The following is a 25,249-nucleotide window of genomic DNA, read 5'->3' as shown; positions in this document are numbered from 1 at the left end:
TCCTGACGCGCCTGTATCGTCTGGCAAGCCCACTTCACCTCCTCACGCCCGCGCCTCACACGCAATTCTGATTCTCCGTCTCCTTGAGGCTACTCTACTTCTGTTCCTCAGCAGCAGCTCCCTCCTCCTCCTCTGCCTTGTCCCCCTCCTTGAACACGGGCGAAGGGGTGTAAGATCCAGCAGCAAAGTTGAAAGGCGAAGCAGTAGACGCAGCCGTCTCCTCTGTAGTGGCACCAGCTCCCGTCTCAGTCTCAGTCTGGGCGGCAGCCGCTTCCTGAGTGGGAAGGACAGAAGGGGGTTCTTCTGCCGAGGGAGTACCGGAGTCTTGCGTCTCTTCGCCTGCTCCCTCTGTTGCAGTTGATTCGGATGCATTGGCAGAGGACGAGAGTTGGACGGTGCTCTCGCTATCAGCTGGAGGGGAGGGTCCGAGGGAAGCTCCCGAGAGCTTGTCCCACTCTTGTGAAGAGGCTTGGGAAGAAGGACCCGAAGCGCTCTCCGTAGTCGCACGCTCCTCGCCTACTGTGTATGCAGGGTCTGCAGAGCTGGAAGAAGCGCCATTGGTGGGTGTAGGCTCGTCGTCGACTTCATCCAGATTAGAGGCAGATGCGGCATTAGGTGCCTCACGAGCCAGGCCAGACAGAGCGCCGAGAGGGTTCTGCGACTGTGCACCGGGTCCTCCTGAAGCTCCTCCCAGCTCGGCGTCCTTGCCGACCATCTCCATGATGAGATTGAAGACGGGCTCGGGAGTGGCCTTTTGGTAGATCATGATGAGCTCGACGGGAGAGGGGTACACCTTGACTGCCTTGAAGAAGGCGGCAGCGGCGGCAAGGTGTTGCGAGGGTCCGAGAGTGATCAGTGTTTCTCCGGCTGTGACAGACTCCATGAAGCTTAAGGCGTGGAGTGGAACAGGTTTACCAAAGCATATATCAGCACTTGTTACTCTAGACGAGCTACAGTCTTTGCCGCTCGCCGCATTGTGCTACTCACAACTTCTCCCTCAGAGCAGGGTCAGTAGGCAAAGCGCCTGGTGCATTGACCTCCTTTAGCACCTCCTCTACAGCTTGCTGTACCTTCTTTTTGTAAGCCTCGGTGTCCCTCTTCTGAGCCTTGGACGTCTTCTTTGACTCCTTCTTGAGCTGCTTGCGGAATTGAGGGTCGTTCTGACGCTTGTAGTCGAAGTAGAATGCGTAGCCGATCCCTGCGGTGAGGAGGGATGCGGCTGTGATGGTTGCGATCTGAGATGCTCGCATTGTGAGTGAGTGTGTGAGCGAGTGTGTGGGTGTGAGTAGTTGTATGACCTTTTGTTGGGTTGATTGATGTCTGGGTATGGCCGAGTGGACTTGGTATCGAGGAAGATTGTTGCGTTGCGTGAGAGGAAAACGACGAGGATTTAGTCAGTGGAGGTAATTCCAACTCCGCCCTCCTGGCAACGAGGGTTGCGTTGGGGGCCCAGCGTCGGCTGTACGCTACTTGTGCGTAATGCTCCACCACTACTTCCCAAAGCAGACCCGCAGAACTGTACTCACGGTAGCCTCACCTCCTTCTTTCTCCCTGCCATCGTCCTCATCTTTCCAGGCGGCCGCAGACTCCCGTCTCGTTGGTGGCTGCTGCGTGTCGGGCCTGCCGCCCTGGACCCTTCCCTCCCCTGGCCCTGATACGCAAGCACCATGGCTCCACGCTTCTCCACTTCCCACGCTCGCTCATCATCGACTGCGTCGGCCGCGTCCACAGCCTCCTCTTCTGCCTCTCAAGATGTAGATCCAGCCTTCCGTGATGCAGGAAGGACCTCTAGAGATAGGGAGTCTGCCGGAGATTCCCGGGAAGCTATGAGAGCGACTGAAGCAGTGGCAGCAAAGATTCGCAATCTTCGCGATCCCAACGATCCCAACAAACTGACCCCCCTAAGAGCTCACTACCTCAAGAAGACACTTGTCAGGCTACAAGTCGACAGAGAGGTCAAGGAGCTCAGTCAGAAAGGTCAGTACGCTAGAGATGGGGTAAGCCTCACGCCGCCGAAGGTCTTCATCAGCACCGCCTTGACTTAGCTCCTTACCCTCTTCGACTCACTCGCCTTCGCAGATGCTCTGTCAACTTTCGGTCCGCCCTTCAAGGCATCATCTGCCGCTCGTAATACCGATTTGCCTCTGGCTCGTTTCATCTTTCACCACTTCGTCCTCACCTTTCCCTTTCTGAGCTCAGCGCCGCCCAACTTCTTCTCCGATAAGGTGCAAGTCTTTCTGGACCGCTTCCTCGAGAAGAACATCTCGGGCACAGACGATCGCTCAGAGGAGACAAAGCGCAGGCGTATCACGTCCAAGCTGGAAAGCACAGTCACTCTACTTATCGCATCTGCGATCAAGATTGGCGGGGAGGTGGGAGCAGAGGAAATCGTGAAAGTATCCGATGAAGATAGGGAGAAGATGAGCGCTGCCCAAGCCAGATTCAAGGCAGCGTTGGCAGGCAAGCCATTCAAATTCGGTGATGCCACTTTTGATGTGAACGTGGTCGGCGTCCGCACACGTACAACAAAGGGCAGGCTGCGTAGTCGGGTTCACGAAGAGTTTATCATCCGTACCCGGAGAGCAGGACATCCTGATGCCTTCGTCAGTCGGCGGTACGGTGATTTTGAAAGGCTTGCGGATACTCTGCGAGCTGAATACCCGGACGAAGACGTCACTCGTCCGCCAACCAAAGATCGATCCAATACCGAAGTAGCTGGTACAGCTCCTACTGATACTGCATCGGACCGGTCTAAGTTGTCCACCGCCGGCTCAATTGGCTCTTTTGAAGACTTGACCATATCTCAAGATCCGCAAGCATCATCAAGCGCAACTACGTCCAATCCTACTCTAGCCACGGGGCCACTTGCGCGTGAAAAGAATCGTCTGACCCTGCGAGCATATATTCGAGCTCTGCTGGCCATTCCACCAGTGGCAGACAGTGTCGCTCTAGCAGACTTCCTGCTTGGCGAGCCAACGACACTCACGCCCGCCGAGGAAGCAGATGCTCGTTCCAGAGAGGCTCTCGATGCTGTCAGAGCAGAGGAAGGTGCAAGATTCACCGCCGAGTCGGCCAAGCGGGCTGCACTGCTCAAGGGCCATCTCAACGCCTTTAAGGAGGATCTCGTCAAGAGGGACGGTCTGTCGAGAGTGTTTGCCACGATCAAATCTACACCTAAAATGGAACAGCTACCCGAGAGCTATCGAGCTCTTCTAGGTTGGGCCAGGATCTCAGCTGCATCGACCCTCTTCAGCCTCTTCATGGGCAACGATAATTCGTCTGATCTCTTCGGCCAGCTGAAGCGCATACATGGTCTCATGCCCTACTTTATGATGCGACAGATGTTGCGCATCTCAAATCCAGTCTCTATGATCAGGGGTGTGATTGACCTGTTCCTAGCTCAGCCATTCGGTCAGCGATCGCTGCTGCAGAGGATGTTCTCTAGCTCCCTGCAAGAGGAGGCAAGAGAGCTGTCCGAAGTAATCGCTGCTGTGAGCCAGAAAATCGCAGACGAGGTACTGTGTGAAAAGATTCGTCTCTACGTGAATGCTCCCCTTGAGATTCAGCAAGTATTCAAAGACGACGCAGAGGAGGAAGGAGTGGACCTTATTACCACTATCTTACGAGCGCCCACGGAGCCTCGCCTAGGCCGGCCGCAGATCCACCGCGTGATCAGAGCCAGCCGATCATACGAGGTGTACAAGAGCTATCGCGCTTCTCTCAAGAACCCTGAGCAGGACGAGGGGCCACAAGACGACGATGCTTGGCTTTACGAAGATCTTCACGTGCTCTTGAAGCTGCAGACACGGCTGAGGGACAAGGAGCAGATGCTCTCTCTCATCTTTGAAGGTGTGACCTCAGAGCTGCTCAAGGACATTGTGACCATCTTCTACTCGCCTTTGGCCCAAGTCTACAAGGCGGCCAACATTGCGGACTCGCTGTACGACTTGCAGGTCTTTGTCAATGATCTCATCAAGACGGTTGAGGCAAACGAGGAATTGAGCTACACCGAGCCACAGAAGACGGTGCAGGTCTTCATCGACCTAGTCGCCCGCCACGAGGCCAAATTCTACGCCTTTGTCCACCAAGTCCATTCCAAGGGCGCAGGTCTCTTCGATGGACTGATGCACTGGATTGAGCTCTTCCTCAACTTTGTCCGAAGCGGTGATCCAACTGACTCTTCCGCCCACGATGGACGAGAACGTGGAGAGGAAGAAGGTGCTGTACAGCGCCAGGGTCTGGGTGCCGTCGATCTGGAGGTATGTCTCCCCGCAGGCGGGCAAGACAGACGCACCGCCCTAGCCGAGATCGACGCCCTAGTGGTGTACGCCTACCGGGTCAAGCTGCTCCGTGAGCTCAAGCTGCAACGCCGCCTTGCCGACAGGGAGGTCAGAGGAGCTGGCGCCTCGGCTGAAGTCGTACCTGATCCCAGTCGAGCAAGAGAGGATAAAGAACAGGACGAAAGCGTCTTCTTTGACTCTGTCATGGACAATCTAGGTATCGGTGGGAACTTCACTGGAGAGATGGAAGACGCGGAAGCCGAAGATGAGCTGTATGAATCTGACTCGGACGAAGAGGAAGAGGGCGATGGCGATGGAGAGAGTGGCTCAGGTGCTGCAGAAGGAGAAGGCAGAGGAGACGGTGGCTACATGGACGCCAATTACTACTCCAGCAGCGGCGAATCCGACGTCGAAGAAGAGGATGTGGGAGAAGAAGAAGAAGAAGGCAGCAATGCGGAGCGCTTAGGCAAGGAAGCCTTCGGCTCCTCCAGCATCTGGCGTCCCCCAGTACAGAGGGGCGATTCAGTCATGACGATCACTGGCTCCCTCACTCCACGAGTGGAAAAGGACCTTCCAGCACTGCCCGTCCCACCCAAGAATGATGAAGATGAGGAAGGCCGTGGAAGAGGGATGCCTAGACGCAAGAAGAAGCAGTCCAAGCCTAAGCCGCCCACGCTCAAGGCCATTCCGGAGATGGTGCCCTTGTTCGTCGAGATGGTACGACCGCTGCTGAGACCGGCCAGGACCGCCTCGGGAACTTCGCATGCCTCTGCAGCGCCTTCTGCACCTCCACCAGAGGCACAAGAGCCCCCGCCAGCAGCGGCGGGAGGAGCAAGGGGACCGCCGGGAGGATGGGGGATCTGGTAGACTTTTGAAGGGGCGGGACTGGAGATATTGTCTCGCGCCTGTACTATCGCACCGCCCTATAATCCATACTGTGCTTGACCCTTGATCTCGCTGTGCTGTCGTCGTCTCTCCACGCCTGTTGCTCACTGCAACGCAAAAGAAGATGCAAAAGAGAAGCTCCCGCAGGGATTTGCACCCTGGCCCTCTGCCATATCCTCGTCCCGAGCCTTTGAAAGGTCCAGGATCAATCGGAAAGCAGCAGTCTAACTACTGACTTACAGGAGCGGTTTTTGTTGGCCTTGCCTAGCACCCTCGCGCGAGGAAGCGGATGCCAGACTCGATCCTCCGAGCAGTCCTTGTGGGAGAGCCAGAGGGAGAGATTGGATTCCGTTCCGTTACGAGAGCGAAGGAGTCAAATTTCGAAGTCAGCAGGCTATATCCGGTTATATACACCAAGGCCAAGCGGGGCGAACATCACCTTGCTCTCCTTCGCGGAAGGGGAACTTACGCGCTGCAGCAGATCTTCTCGCTGCGCTCTCTCTCCACTCGGGTTGGCTTGGATTCTCTTCCATCGCTTCTCTCCTCATCCTGTTGCACTTCTCCTACACCCTCCTCCTGCGGCTGGTTCGTCATGTAGCACTAGGTGAGTTTCTCGTACGCACAGACAGATAAGGCGCTCGCCATCGCCTAGTCAGCCTCGCGCCTCGACAACCTGTCATTGGTAGGGTTCAAGGCTCTGGACTTCAAAGAGGGCGACTTTCTCGCTTCTTCGCTTCTCCTCTGCTCCTTTTGGCTCATGACTCGTGGCACCACCTCGCATGCAAGATGAAAACTAAGCTGGCACCAGTCAGACCTGTAAATCATGGTTGATCACATTTTAATTGCTGGATCGACGCATACGCATTTGTTGATCCCTGATCTGCGAGAGTAGGAATTGCCTTGCCAAAGAGAGGAGGAGGAGAAGGAGGAGAAGAGGAAGAGACTGGTCATCGGATGATTTGGTGTTGAGAGGAGAGCTAGATGCTGATCATACTGCCCTCTCTACCCCCTTTTTTCCCATTCACCGTCTCTTTCCGCTGCTACTTGCTCGGCTCACTTCTCTCTGCATCGGTACTGGACTATGGCATTCCCTCTGTTAGGCTACGAGGAGTGCAATCATGCTCGGCCACTCTTGTACTTTTACACACTGTCTCGAATCTAATCGCATGTAGCAAATATTCATCGTTGCAGACTTTGTGTGAGCGACGTTGGGCGCAGTGAGAGCAAGCTCAATGCTCAGATCGCGACTCAAAAGACTGTTTGCATGAGGATGTATGGAGATGATAAAGGAGACCAGATGCGCCAGCCTGCTGGAACAGTGCCTCTACAATTGCAAAGCTGTCGTTCACACAGCGCCGCCTTTTCTACCCGGTCCAGTCACAAGCTCCAATTGTCACCTTCACAGCCCCGTTTTCAATCCGCCCCCTCCTTCGTACACTCCCTCCCCACCCAATCCCACGTATACACCAACGTTCCACTCTTGACCTTCTCCCCACTCGCAACCTCGACCGCGTCCACTCCTGCCTTCAACCAATTCTCTCCGCGCGTCAGTGTACCCTCCTCGCCACTGAGAGCCGCACCTCTGAAGACGCGCTCCACGTACCCTTCGTCCCGCAAAGGTGGTGGATCCATGATATGCAGGGAGCGATGCAGAATCGAGAGGGGAGGCGTGTAGAGGCCCTCTGGGTTGAGAGAAGTGATCGTTGCCGCTAGATCGTTCGCATTGGTCGAGGACCCTGTCTCGGGACGAGGGACGCTCACGACTGGTGCGCCGGCGAGGAGATTTCTTGCCAATCTGCCTAGTGAGTGGGCTGGCTTGCGGTACCCGAAGATGGGGTGGCTGACGCCCGAGGAGGAAGCAAGCTCCAGCGGCCTGCCTTTGGGTCTGGTAGGCGTGAAGCGAGGGGCGCCTCCATTGGCGGGAAGGGTAATGAGGTGAGAAGCATTGGGCGTGAAAGGCATGGCGGAGGGGCGGGCGCTGATACCGCCGTATAGCGTATCCATCGGGGCGTAGTTGGATGGCTGCGACAATTGAAGAGCTATCTGCCGTCTGTGAACCGTCTGTGGCAGTAGAGTTGGTGTCTCCCCAGACGAGGAGAGCGACGTGTACGCATCGACGAAGGCGGAATGCGATGAAGACGGCGTCCTGGCGGATCCACCATTGTCGGGTAAGAAAGGGAATGTATCTAGAGGCGGCAATTGTGTTCCATCCTCTTCTGCTTTGAAGAGCGAAGATGCTGCAAAGGGTGTCGGTCCGGCGAAGTAAGATGCAGAAGAGGCGTCCGGGATAGGGCTGGCTTCAGGACCTGAAGCAGGGTGTACTACGTCTCCATCGTCGACGTCGACTGGCGCCAGACTGCCATTGGCTGTCCTTCCTTCCGTTGTACCGGATATCGATGCCTCCGTTGCGATTGGTTGCTCATGAGCGCGCGGTTGTCCGTCTTCCTGGCCTGGAAAGGGAGGTAGGAAAGATGGAACATACCAGATCCGTGTCCTTGAAGGTGAATGTCCGTTTTGCAAAGACCTCCCCTTGTATAGCTCCTCATCTGACGGAAGGAGGTCTGGAGCAGGCGAGACGCTTGTCCGTCCAGTCGCAATAGAGAGACCGTCGTCATTATCATCATTTTCGTCCTCAGATCCTTCCATTGTATCGCTGCCGCTCTTCTCTCCATCACTGTTGCCTGCATCTTCGTAAGCTCGCTCGAAGCCCTGACTTGTGCTCCCGGACGTTCTACTCCTCTTGGCGCCTCCCGATGGAGAGCCATTTCTCCTTCTTCTCCGACTCCGGCTAGCTATTTTGAGTCGATCCTCCTCTACAGTCTGCAGCTCCTGATAGAGTGCCAGCTCGTCCTCACGGAGAGTCATCCACCTCATTTTGCCCTTGGCGACCTCACTGATGGACCTTCGCTTGACAGCCAGCCTCAATGCCATTTTGCGAGTCTCCCAGTCCTCTCTAGCCTTTGCGCCACTACTGCCAGTACCAAATCCTGCCTCCATGCGTTCACCCCACTCCTTTCTCTCTTCGCTGCTCATCCACCTCTTCATGTCCTGCAGATCCTCAATGGGCCCCACCTGATCAAGGCAGGTCACGACGTCCCAGGGATTGATGGACGTCCGACCTGCATGGCGAGCAGACTGGCCTGTGATGCGGCAGATGAGCGAGAGGTAGTTGTGGAGAACATCGGAGAGGAGCGGGAGGATGGAGCCGTGTACTGAGGCGAGTGGGTGTAGGGAGAGGAGATGCAAGAGGGGGAGTCCAAGGAGATCGAAGGGTGGTCCAGCCAGATGAGAGGAGGAGGAGAAAGGGTCGGCGAGCTGTGAGGATGGTCCTGCCATGGTCGAGGATGAGGATCCGACGCCAGAAGCATCTGCCATGGTGACAAAACTGGGATGCAGAATGTTGCGATGGGTACAGAATGTAGAAGGTGCGAGTAAAGGTGCGGAGCAGACGAGCTTCGTGGGTGTGGCTGCCTGTGTCCGTCGTCCGTCGTCGGCCTGTGCTCCGCCCTGCGATGCGCGTGGTGCGGGGCGGCGGCGTGTGATCGAGTCGATGGGCGGCTGCTCGGGTGGAGCATCCGCTTCCGAAGGACGAACAAGGCACAGACGACACTTCCAGGTGCTCCTTTCCACTGGTAATCACCACCATTGTGTCTCGACTTGTATCTGCGTACAGGCGCATACATCCTGCGCTCACCTCGCCACCAGCTGTGCGGGACATACAGCGTCGCAGCCCCTCACGCGCCCATCTTGCCCACGAGCCTCAACCTCGCAGCTCTTGCTGCGCTCCTTTGCCAACCTCACACGACCGACACCTCAGCATGAACGCCAAAGCAGCCGCTTCGCGCTATCAGCGGCAAGTGGCCGAGATCTCTCGTCTACCAGGCAACGAAGTCTGTGCCGACTGTCGCGGTCGAAACCCCCGCTGGGCCTCTCATAACCTCGGCATCTTCCTCTGCGTACAATGCGCTGGCGTACACCGCAAGATGGGCACTCACATCTCAAAGGTCAAGTCACTCACGCTGGACGAATGGACCAAAGAGCAGGTGGAAAGGATGAGAGAATATGGCAATGAGAAGAGCAATGCCTACTACAACCCAGATGAAAAGCGGAATCGGCCGCCGGCCAATGTGGGGGATGGGGAGAGGGACAGTGAAGTGGAGAGGTTCATACGCAACAAGTACGAGTTCAGGAAATTCATAGACCGGAAACCTCCTCCAGTCCCCATCAAGGACGCTTCTGGATCCGATTCATCGAGGAGACCGGGCTACACGTCTCGCACTGCGAGCAGTAGCAGTACTTCTGGAGCCGGAGGCGGGTGGGGAGCTGCGTCCCGGCTCTCGCCAGTCGATATGAGGTCAGGCCGGACATCGCCGCCGAGAGGTTCTGATCCATCGAATTCAGCATCGGGAAGGGACATACATCGCTCTAGGACTGCTCCGATACCTACAAGCTGGAAGGAGGCGCAGCGAGCCGTTTCTCCACTTCCCCCTCTAGCAGGTTCAAGTCAACAGACTACCACTTCAACCACTCCGGCCATCTCCGTATCTTCCGCACGATCGGCAGCTCTGCCCTCTTCGGCAGGACAGCCCTCATCCTCTTCCACCTACCTCTCTTCCACTTACCAGCCCTCTACGAACGGCCTGAGTGCAGTCAATGGCGGTGCGCCTGGCCATCTTCAGCGTGCCTCTTCCGCGCAGAATCTGACGAGCAATGGTGGCAGCGCCTTCCCGACCTCTTCTCAGGCCTTCAATGGGCAGGCTAGTAGTGGAGCAGCCCCAGCCGCATCCAGCAGCTTTCAAGGCAGAAGCGCAGTATTCGACGATCTTCTCCAGCTGGCCAGTCCTGCCCCTCCGACACAGCAAGCAAGTTCATTCGGCGGTGTGGGTAATCCTTGGGGTGGAATGCAGCCTGCGGCGACTGGCGTGACCATGAACGGAATGCAGGGAAACGGCATGAATGGCATGGGGGCGGGGATGAACCCTTGGGCCCAGCAACAGCAGCAACAAACTCAATACTCGCAGATGAACGGCATGCTCAACCAACCTACAGGTATGGCGTACAGCAGCCCTGCAGCTGGCTCCTACTTCCAACAACCAGGTGGCGGGCAACAGTCAGGTCATCTCACCCCTCAAAATCTGGGGAGCATGGCCTTCTCTCCTCAGATCCAACAGCAACAGCAGCATCAGCAAGCCTACTTTCAGCCACAAGCGCAGTCCCAACCCTTTTCCTCATCCTTCGGTACCACCCCTGCCGGAAGTGGCAATCCCTTTGGTAGTTCCGCTCCCAACTTTAGCTCTGGGTTTCAGCAGCAGCAGCAGCAGGCTCCACCAGTTCAGATGGGATTCCAACCAGGTCAACAGCCACTCCAACCACAGGATACAGTCCAGATGATGGGTGAGCAGCGCTTGCAGAATGGACAGGTATTCCAGGATTGGACTAGTAGGATGATGCCTTCTTCGCAGCAGCAGCAGCAAGGACAGCAAGGTGGTGGAGGGTGGCGGTGAAGAAGAAGAAGACCAAGACGAGGATGAGGATGACGTGACGATGGTTGTAATTCTTTGAAGGTAGACGACAGGTGACGCTCATGAACCGCAATGACAATCTATGAACAACTGTGAGAAAGGCGAGACCATCACATCTTCCTCCTCTCTGGCCTCCTGCCATACACCGTACACTACGCTCAACTGATGAGTTGACTACCCGCCGCCCGCTCGATCTCCCTCCTGAGCATCTGGCTCTGCTTTTCCCTCCTCTCCCTCTCCGCCTTATCCCCTTGCGCACCAGCAGCACTAGCCCTTCCTCGTGCCCCACTACTACTGTTGTTAGCCTGGATAGAAGCCCTAGGTCCACTACGACTCTGTCTTCCGCTGCTTCTTCCGACGAAACGACTGCTGTCGACTTGCGTCTGCGAGGAATCTGCCTCTTCTGATCCGCCTCGGGCAGTACCAGCTGCAGCTTCATTATCCGGGTCGGCATCGATGTACACGTCTCGGACAAAAGTGGCGACTGCCTCTTCACCAATTTCAACCTCGGCGCGAGGTCCCCACTTCCACTCGATGGTCTCGACTGCTCCTCCCCCTTCTCCTCTATTGTTGCCGGCAGCTCGTCCGACGCCCCCTCGACGGGAGACGGCCCCCGTGGCGATATTGGTCTTGACCGTTTCGAGGTAGCCCTGTCTGAGCATTTGTGAGAGAAGAGACTGTAGTGTGGAGGGATGCGCAACGGTATCCGTGGGCAGAACGGTGCCGCCTCGACGGGTAGAGGCGCGACGATAGGAGCTGTGGGACTGCGAAGCGTCGAGCTCGGGTGGTGGAATGGCGAGAGAGTCGGGACGGAGCGAGTCGGGAAGCTGAGCGGCATTCTCGAGACCGAGTCGATGGAGGAGAGCTCGAAATTGGTCTGCGGGAGGGAACGAAGGGAGGGGATTGAAATGAGAGACTGATCAGCAACTCGGATTCCGCGAGCCTGCTCATGCAAATGATCGCCTACTAACCATCAGAGAGGCTTCTTCCGTTCAGCAAGATCAGACTGAGAATCAGAAATGTCAAGCCCAGACTTCCGAGCTGACCGTCGGCTTTTTGCCAATCTAGAAGAGCTCCTGTAGAGGCAGCTCCAGAGCCAGAAGAATCGTCTGCACTGGTGAAAGAAGCGGCTGCTACTGCTGCGTTCGGCTCGGCCATGGCCTTGATGACAATTGGCGGTAGTATGGAGCGTACGACCCAGCTATTGCTCGAAGGACCTACGGCAGAGAAGGTGCATATGTGAGCGTGAGCTAAATCAGTCAAGCTTTTGTCTCTGCTTTGCTATGCTCACCTTTTGGTCTCGCAGTCTCCTCCTTCTCCGCCGTTTCCTCACCACCTCTGGCTCGTTTTTTGCCCTTGTTCGCATCGGAAGTGGTTGCTGCTTGGGTGAGCAACTCATTCTCTGTGCCTTTTGCACGGAGCTCGACCATCTCAAAGCAGAAGACCTCGCGTAGAATAGCCTGAGCTCTGTTGAAGACGTAGGGAAAGGCTCTAGCGGCGGATTTGCCGAGCACTGAAAGCCAAATGAAGCGGTCAGAAAGCTAAATCAGTACTAGGATATATGCTGCAATGGAACGGGTGTTCTCCTCACCCTTCTTCGATATGTCGTCCCTTTTGATGGGCACACGACGGTATTCTGAAAAGATGGCTAGGCGAACCAGGTCATTGATCTTCCTGTCGATCTCCTGCAGGTGTGTGGCAGAAGGGGCGCATACATCGTATCAGCAGACTCTAGCAAGTGGACTCGCTAAAGAAATACTCACCACCCTACCGATGCCCTTGACCACCGACTTAACAGCATCAGATAGCGGTAGTTTCTGTCTCTTTTTGACCTTGAGTTCGTCATCTCCTTCTTCTCCTTCCTCATCATCGTCATCGACTTGTGCCGTACGGCTACCTTCTGCAGCATCTTCATCTCCTCCATTGTCCTCCTCTCCGTCTTCCTCTGCCTCTTCTTCTTCCTCTTCATCCTCCTCCTCTTCCTCCTGCGGTTGGTGTCGACTTCTCCTGCGCTGGTTGCTGCTGCCGCCGTATGTCTGTCTACTGGACGATGGAGCTGCTCTCTGGCTGCGAGTGGGCGATTGAGCAGTCGTACGAGACAGCCCTTGTCTCCTTGATCTCGTCGGCGGCATACTGTGAGAGAATGTAGGCGTGAGGTGATGCGTATGACCAGGGAATGCAGAGGACAAGAAGCTCTCCCTCCCCGCTTCCCTTGGTGGCCCCACCCAGGATCGCGAATCAACGGAAAGAGACACGCAGCGCGTCGTGGGTGGCGCCTCTTCTTTCGCCCGGCCCGTCGGCCCGCTTGAAGCCGAGGCGCGGAAAGGTGTGGAGGCTGAGCCAGAAGGCTTGGGCTCAAACGGGGGATTTTCCACATCACCCCTCCCTCCATCCATTCCTCATTGTCCATCCTCCCTCTTGGTACCACTTCTTGATCTTCAAGGTTCGCCATACGTAGACAATTTTATATACCACGACTCTAGGCTCTGCACAATTCCTCGGTCTGCCAACTATGGCCGACTCGAAAGTAGCGCCAGGTGCGACACCACCGCCGCTCTCCTCGATACCCATACCCCTACGGCCCCGCAAGTCCTCTACTGGTCAGACGATTCTCTTCGCTCTGTGGTTCAATATCTGCATCTTCCTACTTCACACCATACAATGGCTTGGCCAACCTCTGCGCTTTTTCCCTTCAACAAAATCCAGGTACCACTCTCTGATTGAGTGGACCAAGGGGGCTTTTGGCAAAGTGCTCGTCTCCATGACGCAATTCTTCGCTCCCTCGGATCTCATTGTCAGCTTCCGCGATGCAGAGGGAAATCTCATAGACCCACATCAGTTTGCAGAGCTCGACGAGGAAGGATTCGTGAGGAAGCTCAACCTGCCGAAGAGGAGCATCTGGATCTCCAACCACCAAGTCTACACCGACTGGCTATACCTATGGATCCTAGCGTATTTCTGCAACTTTGAGGAGAGCATCATCATCATCATGAAAGAGAGTCTGAAGTGGGTCCCTATTGTTGGCATTGTGAGTCTTGGTGGAAATGAGCGCTATTCGTCATCATCCCGCTGACACTTCCCTCGTTCACCCGCCAGGCCATGCAATTTTTCGACTTCATTTTCCTCGCCCGAGCTTGGGCGAAAGACAAGATCACCCTCTCACGGCAATTGACAAAGCTCGCCCAGAATTCACATATGCGATCAAATCCGCTGATGCTCCTCATCTACCCAGAAGGCACACTGGTGTCCAAGCTGACGCGACCTTTGTCGAAGAAGTACGCCGACAAGATGGGCATCGAGGATTGCAGGAATCTGCTCCTACCGAGGAGTACTGGTCTGATCTACTGTGCGCGGACATTGAAGAAGGAAATTGAGGATCTCAAAGTAGTAGACGTCACCATTGGCTACCCAGGCATTCCGGTCGATGGCTACGGTCAGTCATACTACACCCTGCAGACTATCTACATGCAAGGTGTACCGCCTCCGGCTGTACACATCTCAATCACCCTTCGGTCCATATCAGCCAAAGGTTCTGCTGCCGATGGGTCGACGATGCCCATTGGTGACATCACTGCTGGCACTCCAAAGCCAGCCTTGACAAGCGATGCCGGTGTAGCTGGAGAAGCAGAGAAGGCGCGAGAGGAGGACACTGAGATCACAGACGAGGCAAACGATGAGGAGCGTGACATCTTTGAAGCTTGGCTACTAGAGAGGTGGAGGGAGAAGGACCGCCTCATGGACGAATTCTACGAGAATGGCGACTTCCTCCAGGGCCGCTTCTCGGGGGACGAGTCCGCTGCTGGAGGCTACTACCGCGAGCCGAAGATGCTCGATGCGAAGCGAGAGCAAGGAGACGGCAAGAAGTACTATCTGACAGTCAAGACGCGAGTCAAGACGTTGGCGCACATTGGAGACTGTCTGGGATGGTTCATTCCAGTCATTCTTGGCTGGATGCTATGGAAGCTGACTAGCTTTGGCGGAAGTGCGCCGACAAGCACTGGCGCGTCAGTGGCGAGCACGCTTGCGAGTACGGTGCGGACAGTCGTCTCGAGTACGGCTTCATCAGCTGCAGAGCTGTGATCACCTCTACGATCGCTTGTGTTATTCTCCCGAAAATGGGTCTTTCTCTATGCCTGTGTTGCCGTATACCCCCTCTCTTTCTCCACATCGGGAGTGTAGCAACGTTCTCTTCACGACCTCTTTCCTCCCTTCTCGCATTTCCACTCAAAGGCTTGTCAATCAGTAACATCACATCACAGCGCATTTTGGCCCAAGTTTTTCGCAAGCCAGTAACATCACCATCTGAATACATCCGGCGACGGAGTCGTTCTCTACGCCAAAAGCGCCAAAATCGTGTTGTATGAGCGTGAAGATTGACAGATGCCATACAGCAGTGATGCCGGAGCCAGACCATCTCGACTAAAAGAGTCCATGTCGCGTGTGCGGCTCGGAACAAAGGAGTCCACTTTTTCCGGATAATCTTTTCCCAAACTCCGCTTGTCACGCAGATGCAGATGGGAGCGATCGAGATTCCCACACGGGCGCATCTTGGGCGTACCGCTCCCCCCTTGTTCACCCCCGCATCTACGACAAAGGATCAGCAGAAGGCGAGCAAGGAGTATACGGGGAGGGAGATGTGGGCTGCAGGATTGCGGCCAGGTCGAAGCAATTACAGGTGAGACCAAGATGCCTGTGCCGCTCCCTTGGCCTTTGTCTCTTTGCCGCTGCTTGCTCCCTTCTTCGCTCGGCCCCACCCCGATGCTATGCCGACGATGATACTACGCCTTGCTCGTGCTACTGCCACTGCACCACTATCCATCATTCTGCGCCTCGCTTTGCGTTGCCCGATAGCACCGATGGCCGTGCGGTATCGCATGGCAGCGGGCAAAGACCATGCTTCCCATCGCAGCTCCGAGCCACAACAGTGGTTCGACGCTTTGTCCCACTTCGTTCTCGCAGCTTCTCACCCCTCAGGGCCAGGGCCGAAATTCGGCAGCCAGCCGCCATCCTTTGCAGAAGCAATGTACCGTTGGCGTCGGGGCTGGGGCAAGCAAACAAGGTACCGAGCAAGCAAAGCACAAGCGGAGCACCACTCTCAGCTTGACGCTTTGTTCTGCCCTGTCCGAGAGGGGACGAGGCAAGGGAATTGGGGGTCACGTCTGATCACGCCTTTGGTACGAAGCAATAGGGTCTCACCTCCCAACCTTGTTGCCCGATCGAAATTTGACTAGCGCTTCCACCTGTTCCTCGGTGCTACATCTTGATCGCTCCATCAAGTCTACTGATACCCCGCGCATCTTCGCAAGACTCTTTCCCCACTTCGCTCAAGTTATACCACCATCTGCAACCGTTACAAGACAAGGACCGAACACAAAATTCGTTCCCTCCGGACGTCAGCCGCCTACCGAGACTACATCCATAGCGTCATGAGTCTCGTCCGCCAAAGCTACATGAAGAGACCATCGATGCTGCACCCAGTGCTCCCGGAAATTGCCGAAGAGCCGTTCCGGGGCTGGAGCTTTGACGGTGTCAGATCGCATACGCAGCCAGAGTACCAATTCAGCATCGACTCGCAGAAGTAAGTACGAGATGGCAGAGTGGCAGGTCATGCTGGGAGAGGTGAGGCTCATGTGCGCTTCTTTCTTCCTTACTCCGCAGACGCAGCCAAGACCCACCATCCCCTCCCCTTCGTAGAGGCAGCCTAGCACCGGTGAACAACCATCGCTCTACTGCCAGTCTTGATCTAGCGCGAAGCGTACGAGCTGCCAACTCTGGCCCTTCCTCCTGCATCCGCCCACCTACCAAGAGCAGCTTCGCCGACTCATCCTCAGACGAGGACGACATCAGTACAGCTGTACGCAGACCACTGTCCCTGGCCCGCAGATTGCTCAGGCCAAAGCGACGACAAGTGGCCCTCCACGGACCCACGGAGGTCCATTGTGTATCGCCTACTATGAGAGACAGCGAAGAAGAGGACCAGGACGAGCGGGCAGATGCTTTCCTCGGTGCAGCTCCATCGAAGGCCGCTAAGCTGCTTGGTCTGGGCGCACCAGAGTCGTCAGTGACACCCAGTGAGACGCTCAAGCTCAGCAGGTCTTCCTCTGTCTCCTCTGCGCCTTCTGAATCATCCCGCGTGCATGGCAGTCGCTATCCATCATCAATCCTGCAGAAGGCTTCCCCATCACGGCTAGCAGGGACATCCAGACTTGCGCTAAATTTCCCAACGGCGGAAGTGGGCGTAGGTCTGGGTATCGTTCTACCTTCCATCCCGAGCGTACCCACACCCACACTGAGCTACAACCGCAATCGTCGACCTATGCTCGTCGGTGTAGCCGCTCCACACCCGAGCAAGATTTCCGATCCCGCCCTCGTAGCACTACAGAGGGCAGCAGCAGCGGCTACTATGACTACAAGCGACTATGGCCATCCCAGCTCATGGCAGCCACCCGCTCCCTCGCGCCGCCATACCTCGCCAAACACTTCGAGCGAAGGCACACTACCAAGCCGGCCCACTATCGGGAGGCGCAGCTGCTCCTCTGGCCCTCTCCCCGCCGTAGGTCCCGCGCCAAGCGCTCCTCTGCCCTGCCCGCCGTCATCCTTATCGAGGGACAGCAGCAGCAGTAGTAGCTGCAGCAGTGCGAGCAGCTATAGCACTCTGAGCAGCAGCAGCTGCTGCTGCCCCGGAGAACCATCAGTCGCGACCTCGACTTCGACTTCGGCTTCGGCGTCCCCTCCCTCGCGCCCCCTCTCACACATCTCAACGAGCTCGAGCTCGCGCTCGAGCACAAGCACAGATGAGGGGAGTAGAGAAATCGCAGCCGTGCTGCGCTACCTTGATGGAGACTTCGCCACTTCACCCACTTCACCCAATTCGCCTACTTCGCTCACTTCAGCGAGTCCGACTCAGAGCTCGAGTCAGATCCCAAGTCAGGTGCAGAGTAGAAGCTGTAATGTCAGTGTGGGTCTGGATGTAGAGTTAGGTGAAGATCAACAGCAAAGGCAGAGGCAAAGGCCGCGGCAGAAGCAGAGGCAGAAGCAGAGAGTGGAGCTGGGCCAGAAGCAGGAGCAGAAGACGAGCAAGGACACCTTCCATACCGCCACGGTACCGAATTCCAACTTTTGGTAAGAGCAGGGATTGGAGGCGAAGGAGGGAGGAAATGAGAAGGGAGCAAGTGAGTCAGTAGGAGAGGGGACGTCACCTGATAGATGGACAGCTCGATCGATCGATGACTTGTAGAACAGCACATCATAGACAAACAGTAACACGCACAAACGTTCCCATTGATGACTAGACTTGTTGGGGGTATTGCTCTGTACCTCTTTCCGTGAGGAGAAAGTCACTCGGACTCTATGCTGTAAAGTACTTGATCACCCATCTTGATGCTCGCCTTTGCTGTTCTCTTCGAGCGAGACCACCTGATAGTTCTTGCTTGGGATCGCCCCCTTCTATCCCTACATGCAATTCTACATCTGTTCGATCTTCTCCCTCAAGTCCCTCTCCGCCATATCCACATCCAGCAGGTGGACTCCAGGCTCCTTCTCCGCCTCCTGCTTCAAGATCCTCTCACCAATCCTCCTCTGCTCATCCTCGCCCACAGGCCTGGGTCGGACAGAGGTAGAATAGGAGAAGAGCTCGTCCCCGCTCGTGGCCGCACTGGCAGTGGCGCTGTGAGGAGCCACGTCGCGCTTCTTGCGCTCTCGAGAGACGTGCTGCGAGCCAGAGAGAACCTTGCCGAGACCGAGGCGGAAGGCGATGGTGAGGCCTCCGATGGACCAGAGGCCGTAGAAGTTGAGGGCGCTCCACGCTTTCCAGGTGGCCTGAACGTCCAGCAGGAGGAAGGCGAGGGCTGCGAATGCTAGCGAGAGGTGGACGCTGGCGATAGATAGGGCCACGTAGATCCACTGGTAGACCTTGTGCCCTCCGCCCTGCTGCCCGGGCTTCTGAGAGGCAGCATCGGCAGGTCCGGAAGGAGGAAAGAATCTTGGTCGCAGGGACTTGCGCAGGGAGCGAGCAATTGATTGTGCAAAGCCTCCATAGATGAACGCCATGTAATAGCCTGGGGCTACGCCGTGCCAGAATGCCGAAGTGAGGAATGTGACCATTGTTGACTTGAAGCCAGGCTTCTTGCCAGGCCGGGTCACTCGCTTGTAGACGTTGTTTCGGAGCCAGACGTCTGCACGGGAAAAGATCAGTATGCCTGGTCAGGGATCGTATGCAGACATTCTCGTCCGCTTTCGCCTCGGACTCACTTGTGTTCATGTTCCAGTGATCAAGCAGCTCCTTCCAGTTCTGTGCGAACTCGACACCGAAGATGTCCACATTCTGGCAGCGATTCCAGCGCGTGCGAGAAGACAGCTCAGTAGATGAGCTGCCGCTGACGGGAGCGACACCGTTGTACGACAGGCCAGAGAGAATGCACGAAGCCTGCCGGTGTGCAATTGGGGGCATCAGCGTACCATATAGGCGAAAGTGCAAGCGCGGTGTCACTCACATTGGTCAAAGTCCAAACGCCGTAGTACTTTGTTCTCGCCATGAAGCTTGCGACCGTTGCGAACCAGATCCTGTATACGAGAGTCGTCTCCTTCTTGCCCAGTCCGCCTTCCTCGACTGGGAGAACCAGAGCAGTGAAATCCCATCCCGGCGCAAAGACGGTGTACACTCCAAGGAAGAATAGACCGATGACGAGCTCTCGTGCCGCAGCCTGGATCCTGCCAGGAGGAGGCTGCTGAAGTGACGTGTTTCCCTGGTCCTTCTCTTTGCCCTTGACCGAGGCATAGACGCTTCCCTGCGCCCAGGCTCGATAGTCTACGAAGCGAGTCGCAGGGCCAATGAGAACACCTGGGAAGTAGAAACTGAGTAGAAGAGTGGAGGATGTGAGCATAGCGTTACAGGTATGCTACCCTCATATCGCATGTTCCAGCGTCCGTGACTCTACTCACCAGTACCCTAAGAACTCGATGAGGTCCGGCATCTGTGCGATCCTTGTCATCTTCTGCTGGGCATCACACTGGTCCTCCGTCCTGATCTGACCATCGTAGACATCCCAGGCAAACGTAGTCAGGTTCATCGTGAGCACCATCTGCATGGCTGTGACCTCGATGGTGGTCAGGGGAATATTGCCGTAGGCTCGAATGAGGTGACTGAAAGGGCAAGCCCAGCCGAAGGAGTCAGCAGAGGCGTTTTCTCGCTCGCCTTCAGCGAAACCAACAACCTTGGCCTACCGTTACTAGTGTACTGACTTGACTGTCAGATGACCCATCTCGACCCAAAAGACGATCCATGGCATCTTCTTGCCTCCCACCTTGAACTTTGCCAGTCCATACGTCAGGAGACTGGTGAGAAAGAGCTGAGCAAAGCCAGCGCGTAGGTTGAGGATGCCCAGAAAGAAGAAGGCCGAAGTGAAGATGCAAGCGATGTGCTTCGCCTGTGCAGGGAGTAGAGGAAGAGGATACGCGAGAGGAGAGGCGATGAGGAGGAGGAATATGAGCTGTGCGAGAAAGGAGAAGAAAGGAGGGTAAGTCCAGCTGCTAACGTGTCAGGCGTCGCGCTAGCTCTTGGCTGGAAGCTCACCTTTACGTAGTCGGGCGGTGCCCCGGACACGTCCGCCAGCGCCTGGAAGGTGGAGTCGAACATGCTGGGCAGAAGGAGGAGGAGGATGGGACGTTGTACGGCGATGTGACGAGGGAATCAGTACAGACCGACGCCAAGGGAAGAATGTTCGCCTGGTGTGGAGGCAGACACAGCAGCCCGCGCCAGAAATAGCCGCGCTTGCCATGCTGCGCTTCTCACCAAGCTGCCCCACACTTGCACAACACAGAACATGGCGTACCAACGACCGAGGGAAGATCAGGTGCGACGCTTGGTCAGTGAGGTGGGATCAAAGCAAGCCTGGTACTGAAGTGATGTTTTGGGATAAGAAAGGAAAGAGTATTCGCCAAGAAGGAGCAAGCCTTGTCTTTGAGGGGATACAAGCTCTACATCAGAGGCAACATGGTCAAGCCTCGTAGTCGGAAAGGCGAGATGGCACTGCAGCTCGCAGTCTACTTGTCCTCCCCCTCATCGCCTGCCTCGAGGTCTCCTTCACCTTCACTTTCAGTATCACCATCAGCCGCCTTCTCCTCCTCATCTCCCTCGACACTCTGCTCTTGTTCATCGGACTCCTCCTCGATCCCCTCCGTCTCCTTGAGGTAGTCGTCGAGCCCATCGAAGTTGAGAGCCATGTTGTAGTCCTTTCGCTTTGCGCAGCCGCGCTTGGGTCGATTGGGGGATTCGCAGAGAGGGGCAGCGAAAGAGGGGCCAGAGGCGAGGGTGGGAGTGACGCTCCTGCTTGGAGTGTAGTCGTCTGCGATGACTGCCTTCTTTCGGCGACCCTGCTTGATAGGAGGCTCTTCTTCCTCCTCGACTTCGCCTTCATCTTCAACGTCGACGTCCATCTTGTCCTCAGCGGAAGGGGAAGGAGTCTCCTTGGAGGTCTTCTTTGCCTGAACCTCACTCTTGACAGGTGTGACGGGTTCTTCTTTGATCTTCTGTGGAGTGATAGGCATGGGAGTCGCCTCCTTGACGACGGGAGGGGTTCCGCTGACCTCCTTCCTGGGAGCAGGAGATGGAGAGGGGGTGAATATGCTGTCCTCGCCGTCAGGAGTGGCTCCGACATTGGCTTCGGTAGTCACTGGCACCGAAGCCTTGGCTGCCTTCTTCACGGGAGAAGGTCTTGCTTTCTTTGGGGATGCCATCGGTTTCTTGTCCTCTCCCTCATCTGCAGACCCAGCTTCTCGCTTCTGAGGACCGCGAGTGGTACAGATGGAGTTGAAGTCTACATCATAGTCCTTGCACAGCTTCGCCAGAAGCTGCTTGACCTTGCCATTGATAGGATCCCCCCACTTCCAGGTCCAAGGCTGCAATGCAGGTTCCGCACGAAGAGATGCTCGGTTGCTCAAGATGATCCGAGCGATAGCTTCCACCGTAGCCTGTGTCTCCTTAGTCCCCCACTCGATGAGGGGTCGGTATCCGTCGGGATTTCCGGGTGACGTATCGAAGTGGTTTCGGCTGGGTGCAGTGTTGGCGTCTGCCTTCCTTCGTGGCATTGTGAGCAGAGAGATCAAGGATATTGTATGATGCAATATTTGAGCGCTGCAGTATTGTGTTGAAGAGCTGCAGACAAGTTTGCAAGAGCGTTGGCGAAAAGATGAGTGATTGCCAGACGGACTCAAAGGCTTTATGGTCTCTGCATTGTCCTCGTAGAGTCTCAGTCGGTGAATAGTCTAGCGGCGGAGTAGCTACTCCGCCGCTAGAAGGCAACGAGTGTCTTCCAGATACCCGATGCAGTCAGGGCAAGGCTGCTGTTGTCCTCAACGGCCTTCGTCATCCGCGATGTCCCTGGTCTGTTCATCCGCTCATCTGAGTAGTTTTTGCGCTAGTCATCGTTCGGGCAAAAGAGGATGGTGGGAATCTCACAGACTGAGGCAGAAGAGTCAGGGCGCGTGTCATTCCCAGCCGTCGTCGATCTTCACACAACGAACGCAAAGGCAATGCGGTGACGATCAGGCTTGTTCACACCGAGACGATGAGAATGAGTCATGAGGGTGACGTCAAGCCAGTCATGAACAATCGTGAACATCCCTCCAGCCATACTGGCTGAGGGCTGGGTGAGGCCATGAGCTACGTCAAGTCGCACCTCGCGTCTATAGTCTAGATAGAGTGCACATGTCAAGGGGATGTTGCGTGCGAGCGAAGGAGTCGTCAGCGGTACTCAGGTAACTGTAAGCTTGAGCAGATCAGTCATGGGATAGGGCGAGCACGAAGAGTCACCAGAGGTAAATAGCACATAAAACTTTCGATTCTGGCTCGCTGAGGTCCCACGTACACGACAAGGGTGACCATGGCGACGGTCTGTCCAACGAGAGCATCACATACGCTTGACAACCTAAAGACATTCTCCGACCGGAAGTTTGCTCTTGTTCAAGCGTCAACCTCTTCCTTCCTGCCTCTGTCGCTGAAAGGTCTCTCGTCTTCGTCGTCATCCTCCTCACTGCTGTCAGCCGATGTCGGAACAATGGCCTTCGCAGAATCTCGACAAGTCGGCTTTTTGGTGGGGGTGACCGGCTTGTGCTGGGTCTTGGGGGTGTCGTGAGCAAATGAGGGTTCGTGGGTCGAGCATCGGCTAGATGAAGCTGCGTGCTCTTCGCCTTCGGGTGACATGGATGGACCTGCTTCATTGGCGATCAGACCCTTCGCTGCTTTTTCCGGAGAGGTGGTCACCTGCTTTCGAGGCTTCTTAGGCGAGGCATTCGGCTTCGTGTCCTCGTCGTCGTCTGCAGAGGTAGTGCTACGCTTCTTCGGGCTTCGGACAGCAGTAGATGGGATTGGCATGGTAACGTCGTGGTCTTTGCATATCTTGGCCAGGATTTGCTGGAGCTTCTTATTGATAGGACTCGCACCGTTGTAGTTCCAGGGCTTCAATGCTTCGTCTGTGTAAAAGTACGATCGATTGTCCAAGGCAAGGGAAGCAAGTAGCGTGATGCACCTTTGAGTCTCCTGCGCGCCCCACTCTGTAGCTGGCAGCCAGCCATTCGCGTTACCGGGGGAGGTATCGAAGCGTACTTTGGAAGGAGAGGTCGGCTCGCTCTTGACCTTCGGAGGCATTATGAAATAGGCAGTGGAGTGTCTTAGCGGCGAGGAAGACGGTTGTATGGGTGCGTAGCTGTCGTGCTGAGCGAGGATGAGGGTACAATACAGTGGAAAAAGATCGAAGGTTCGGGGACATGCTGCATCCACGAACATCCTTCCCACACGGTTGTATCCCTACGAAAAACTTGTTCTTCTTCCTGCGTCCTCGTTGAATGCCGTCAGCGGTATCTGTTGCAGCAATCGCAACGTTCCTGAAGCTTCGTAGTGGCAGTCGATGCATTGCATCATCTCCTTAACAGCCGCTTTACTCAGGGCGCATATTAATCTTGTTTTGCTGCTTGACGGTGTTGCTTGAAGATCGACGATAAGTGGCTCATGTGCGGCTCGGAGAACTACGAGCTTACGCTGCTCTCACATCACATCACATCTGCTTCACACGGTATCGGGCAATCTGATCCTGTGAACACGGCAGTAGATTGAAAGATGTATGGTAGGGACTCTTACTCCGAGCCCTTTGCTCTTGAACGACGAGTCGTGAGAAAAATTCATGGAAGTTCTCCTCAGAGCTCAATAGTGTGGTAGACAGTCCAAACCTGCCTTCTGTACATGCTCTCGACAGCTATCGTACTGCTATTTCGCTATTTCGAACGGCATCACTTGTCAGCAACCAGTCCCCACTTAACCATGTCTCATGAATCGAGTGTTCAGCGCCTACTGGAACGAGTAGATGCTCTCATGGACGAGGATGGAGCAGACGACCTCTTCTTCACGCCTCCAAGGCACAGCCCCAGCTCACAGTCGTCTCAACGCAAGCCTTCCCAGTCGATCTACCTTCCTCCTAAGGGATGTTCTCCGACTGCTCTTTCGAGCAGTCTCTCTCAACCTCAGACTCCCGTGCGAAGGCAAGGCCGCGGAGCGAGGTCCCATGGCACAGCCTCCACGACAAGACCTTCGTATCCGACTAAATGGACCAAAGGGCATGAGGAAGCTCTCATAATCTTTGCCGCGTCGCTGCCCCTTCTATACCGTCATCACCTCTACAAGATGCCATTTTTTGAACCCTGGTCTGGGTACGGCTGGTCTCACCTTTCGACCTACCTCCGAAAAGCGATGCGGAACATCTTACGCACCCAAGGCTGCAGCTTTGAGCTTCCCAACCTTAGCAAGAGCTCGACTGGAAATGGCACCCTGCCCGATGAGATAGTGCGAGGAATGGAAGATGCGATTTTGCGAGGCTCTGGCTCTGGGAATGCGACTAGCCACGCAATAAGCAGATCTCTGCGTCTGCCCATCACGCCCAGGCGCCGCCGAAATGTCAGCACCGCTACCCGATCTCCTTCCAGTAAAGAACAGAGACCAAACACCCGAAGATATCAGGAAGGCGAAAGTAGCCCGTTTATCAAATCAGACGAGGAAGAATTTCCCGATCTGGATTCCACGGCCTCCTCTGCAGGCTTCAATACTCCTCCTCCTCGTCGGGCAAATCGGCCGCGACGCTCTTCTGCAGGCAAACGGCTCTCTACCTCGCTCTCGCTCTTGAAGGGTTTCACATTCTCCGACGACGAGGAAGAAGACTCTCTCTGCCTGGGCAGCAAGAAGCGCCGTCGCCATCGCTACACGAGCACAGATAGCGCTCAGGATGAGCTCTGGCAGCCCAAGACGCCCACTATCGATAGATCTTCGAAACGGAAAGCTGAAGCGTGCAGACGTACGCCCCCTTGTTCTCAAACCGTCACGGCTTCACCGAGTCGCCCCTCTGCCCGGCCTCTCATCAAGACGTCCAGCTCTCCGTCTGCTTGCGCTCCAGCTCGTGAGCAATCAGCCGCAATGCAGAAGCTGGTCGGAGCAGATACAATGTGCATCGATCTGACTATGAGCGACGACGACTGAGCTACTCCGGATGGGCATTGAGCATGCTGTGAATTCGGCCGAGC

General features: G+C 55.9%; 12 protein-coding genes across 12 annotated transcripts; 6 read left to right on the top strand and 6 right to left on the bottom strand.

The window, feature by feature from the left end:
• Positions 1-94: 94 nt before the first annotated feature.
• On the bottom strand, positions 95-1,250 carry BCV69DRAFT_299258 (MAS20-domain-containing protein; the record flags this gene model as incomplete). Its single annotated transcript, XM_025494310.1, has 2 exons — positions 95-887; positions 988-1,250. The coding sequence occupies 2 exons, from the start codon at positions 1,248-1,250 to the stop codon at positions 95-97; spliced, it is 1,056 nt and encodes a 351-aa protein (XP_025347942.1).
• A 231-nt stretch (positions 1,251-1,481) lies between these two features.
• BCV69DRAFT_283000 (hypothetical protein) lies at positions 1,482-5,232 on the top strand. Its single transcript, XM_025492554.1, has 2 exons — positions 1,482-1,977; positions 2,080-5,232. The coding sequence occupies exons 1-2, from the start codon at positions 1,668-1,670 to the stop codon at positions 5,145-5,147; spliced, it is 3,378 nt and encodes a 1,125-aa protein (XP_025347941.1). The 5' UTR covers positions 1,482-1,667; the 3' UTR covers positions 5,148-5,232.
• Positions 5,233-6,345: 1,113 nt separating this feature from the next.
• Positions 6,346-8,603, bottom strand: BCV69DRAFT_282998 (hypothetical protein). The gene has a single exon (XM_025492553.1). The coding sequence runs from the start codon at positions 8,499-8,501 to the stop codon at positions 6,579-6,581; it is 1,923 nt and encodes a 640-aa protein (XP_025347940.1). The 5' UTR covers positions 8,502-8,603; the 3' UTR covers positions 6,346-6,578.
• Positions 8,604-8,766: 163 nt separating this feature from the next.
• Positions 8,767-10,786, top strand: BCV69DRAFT_282997 (ArfGap-domain-containing protein). Its single transcript, XM_025492552.1, has one exon. The coding sequence runs from the start codon at positions 8,984-8,986 to the stop codon at positions 10,667-10,669; it is 1,686 nt and encodes a 561-aa protein (XP_025347939.1). The 5' UTR covers positions 8,767-8,983; the 3' UTR covers positions 10,670-10,786.
• BCV69DRAFT_312721 (MAGE-domain-containing protein) lies at positions 10,697-12,854 on the bottom strand. Its single transcript, XM_025494961.1, has 5 exons — positions 12,451-12,854; positions 12,279-12,372; positions 11,979-12,200; positions 11,659-11,904; positions 10,697-11,564 (listed from the first exon to the last, which is right to left on the bottom strand). Exons 1-5 carry the CDS (start codon positions 12,817-12,819, stop codon positions 10,846-10,848), a joined length of 1,650 nt encoding a protein of 549 aa, XP_025347938.1. The 5' UTR covers positions 12,820-12,854; the 3' UTR covers positions 10,697-10,845.
• A 243-nt stretch (positions 12,855-13,097) lies between these two features.
• Positions 13,098-15,035, top strand: BCV69DRAFT_282995 (hypothetical protein). The gene is made up of 2 exons (XM_025492551.1): positions 13,098-13,715; positions 13,784-15,035. The coding sequence occupies exons 1-2, from the start codon at positions 13,200-13,202 to the stop codon at positions 14,765-14,767; spliced, it is 1,500 nt and encodes a 499-aa protein (XP_025347937.1). The 5' UTR covers positions 13,098-13,199; the 3' UTR covers positions 14,768-15,035.
• Positions 15,036-15,275: 240 nt separating this feature from the next.
• On the top strand, positions 15,276-15,999 carry BCV69DRAFT_199216 (hypothetical protein). The gene has a single exon (XM_025489662.1). It carries the CDS (start codon positions 15,451-15,453, stop codon positions 15,916-15,918), a length of 468 nt encoding a protein of 155 aa, XP_025347936.1. The 5' UTR covers positions 15,276-15,450; the 3' UTR covers positions 15,919-15,999.
• BCV69DRAFT_199241 (hypothetical protein) lies at positions 15,953-17,975 on the top strand. Its single transcript, XM_025489664.1, has 2 exons — positions 15,953-16,265; positions 16,346-17,975. The coding sequence occupies exons 1-2, from the start codon at positions 16,114-16,116 to the stop codon at positions 17,811-17,813; spliced, it is 1,620 nt and encodes a 539-aa protein (XP_025347935.1). The 5' UTR covers positions 15,953-16,113; the 3' UTR covers positions 17,814-17,975.
• Positions 17,976-17,982: 7 nt separating this feature from the next.
• BCV69DRAFT_199231 (MBOAT-domain-containing protein) lies at positions 17,983-20,377 on the bottom strand. The gene is made up of 6 exons (XM_025489663.1): positions 20,259-20,377; positions 19,928-20,175; positions 19,628-19,828; positions 19,180-19,540; positions 18,938-19,112; positions 17,983-18,861 (listed from the first exon to the last, which is right to left on the bottom strand). Exons 1-6 carry the CDS (start codon positions 20,319-20,321, stop codon positions 18,152-18,154), a joined length of 1,758 nt encoding a protein of 585 aa, XP_025347934.1. The 5' UTR covers positions 20,322-20,377; the 3' UTR covers positions 17,983-18,151.
• A 218-nt stretch (positions 20,378-20,595) lies between these two features.
• Positions 20,596-21,889, bottom strand: BCV69DRAFT_199182 (hypothetical protein). Its single transcript, XM_025489661.1, has one exon. It carries the CDS (start codon positions 21,770-21,772, stop codon positions 20,729-20,731), a length of 1,044 nt encoding a protein of 347 aa, XP_025347933.1. The 5' UTR covers positions 21,773-21,889; the 3' UTR covers positions 20,596-20,728.
• A 737-nt stretch (positions 21,890-22,626) lies between these two features.
• Positions 22,627-23,330, bottom strand: BCV69DRAFT_312716 (hypothetical protein; the record flags this gene model as incomplete). The annotated part of the gene is made up of 1 exon (XM_025494960.1): positions 22,627-23,330. One exon carries the CDS (start codon positions 23,328-23,330, stop codon positions 22,647-22,649), a length of 684 nt encoding a protein of 227 aa, XP_025347932.1. The 3' UTR covers positions 22,627-22,646.
• Positions 23,331-23,776: 446 nt separating this feature from the next.
• Positions 23,777-25,205, top strand: BCV69DRAFT_312715 (hypothetical protein; the record flags this gene model as incomplete). The annotated part of the gene is made up of 1 exon (XM_025494959.1): positions 23,777-25,205. Exon 1 carries the CDS (start codon positions 23,922-23,924, stop codon positions 25,203-25,205), a length of 1,284 nt encoding a protein of 427 aa, XP_025347931.1. The 5' UTR covers positions 23,777-23,921.
• Positions 25,206-25,249: the final 44 nt, after the last annotated feature.

Source organism: Pseudomicrostroma glucosiphilum (genome assembly GCF_003144135.1).
Source record: "Pseudomicrostroma glucosiphilum strain MCA 4718 unplaced genomic scaffold BCV69scaffold_7, whole genome shotgun sequence".
Lineage (NCBI taxonomy): Eukaryota > Fungi > Basidiomycota > Exobasidiomycetes > Microstromatales > Microstromataceae > Microstroma > Microstroma glucosiphilum.
Note: the sequence above shows the minus strand (reverse complement) of the source record. Positions and strands in the feature narration are given on the sequence as shown.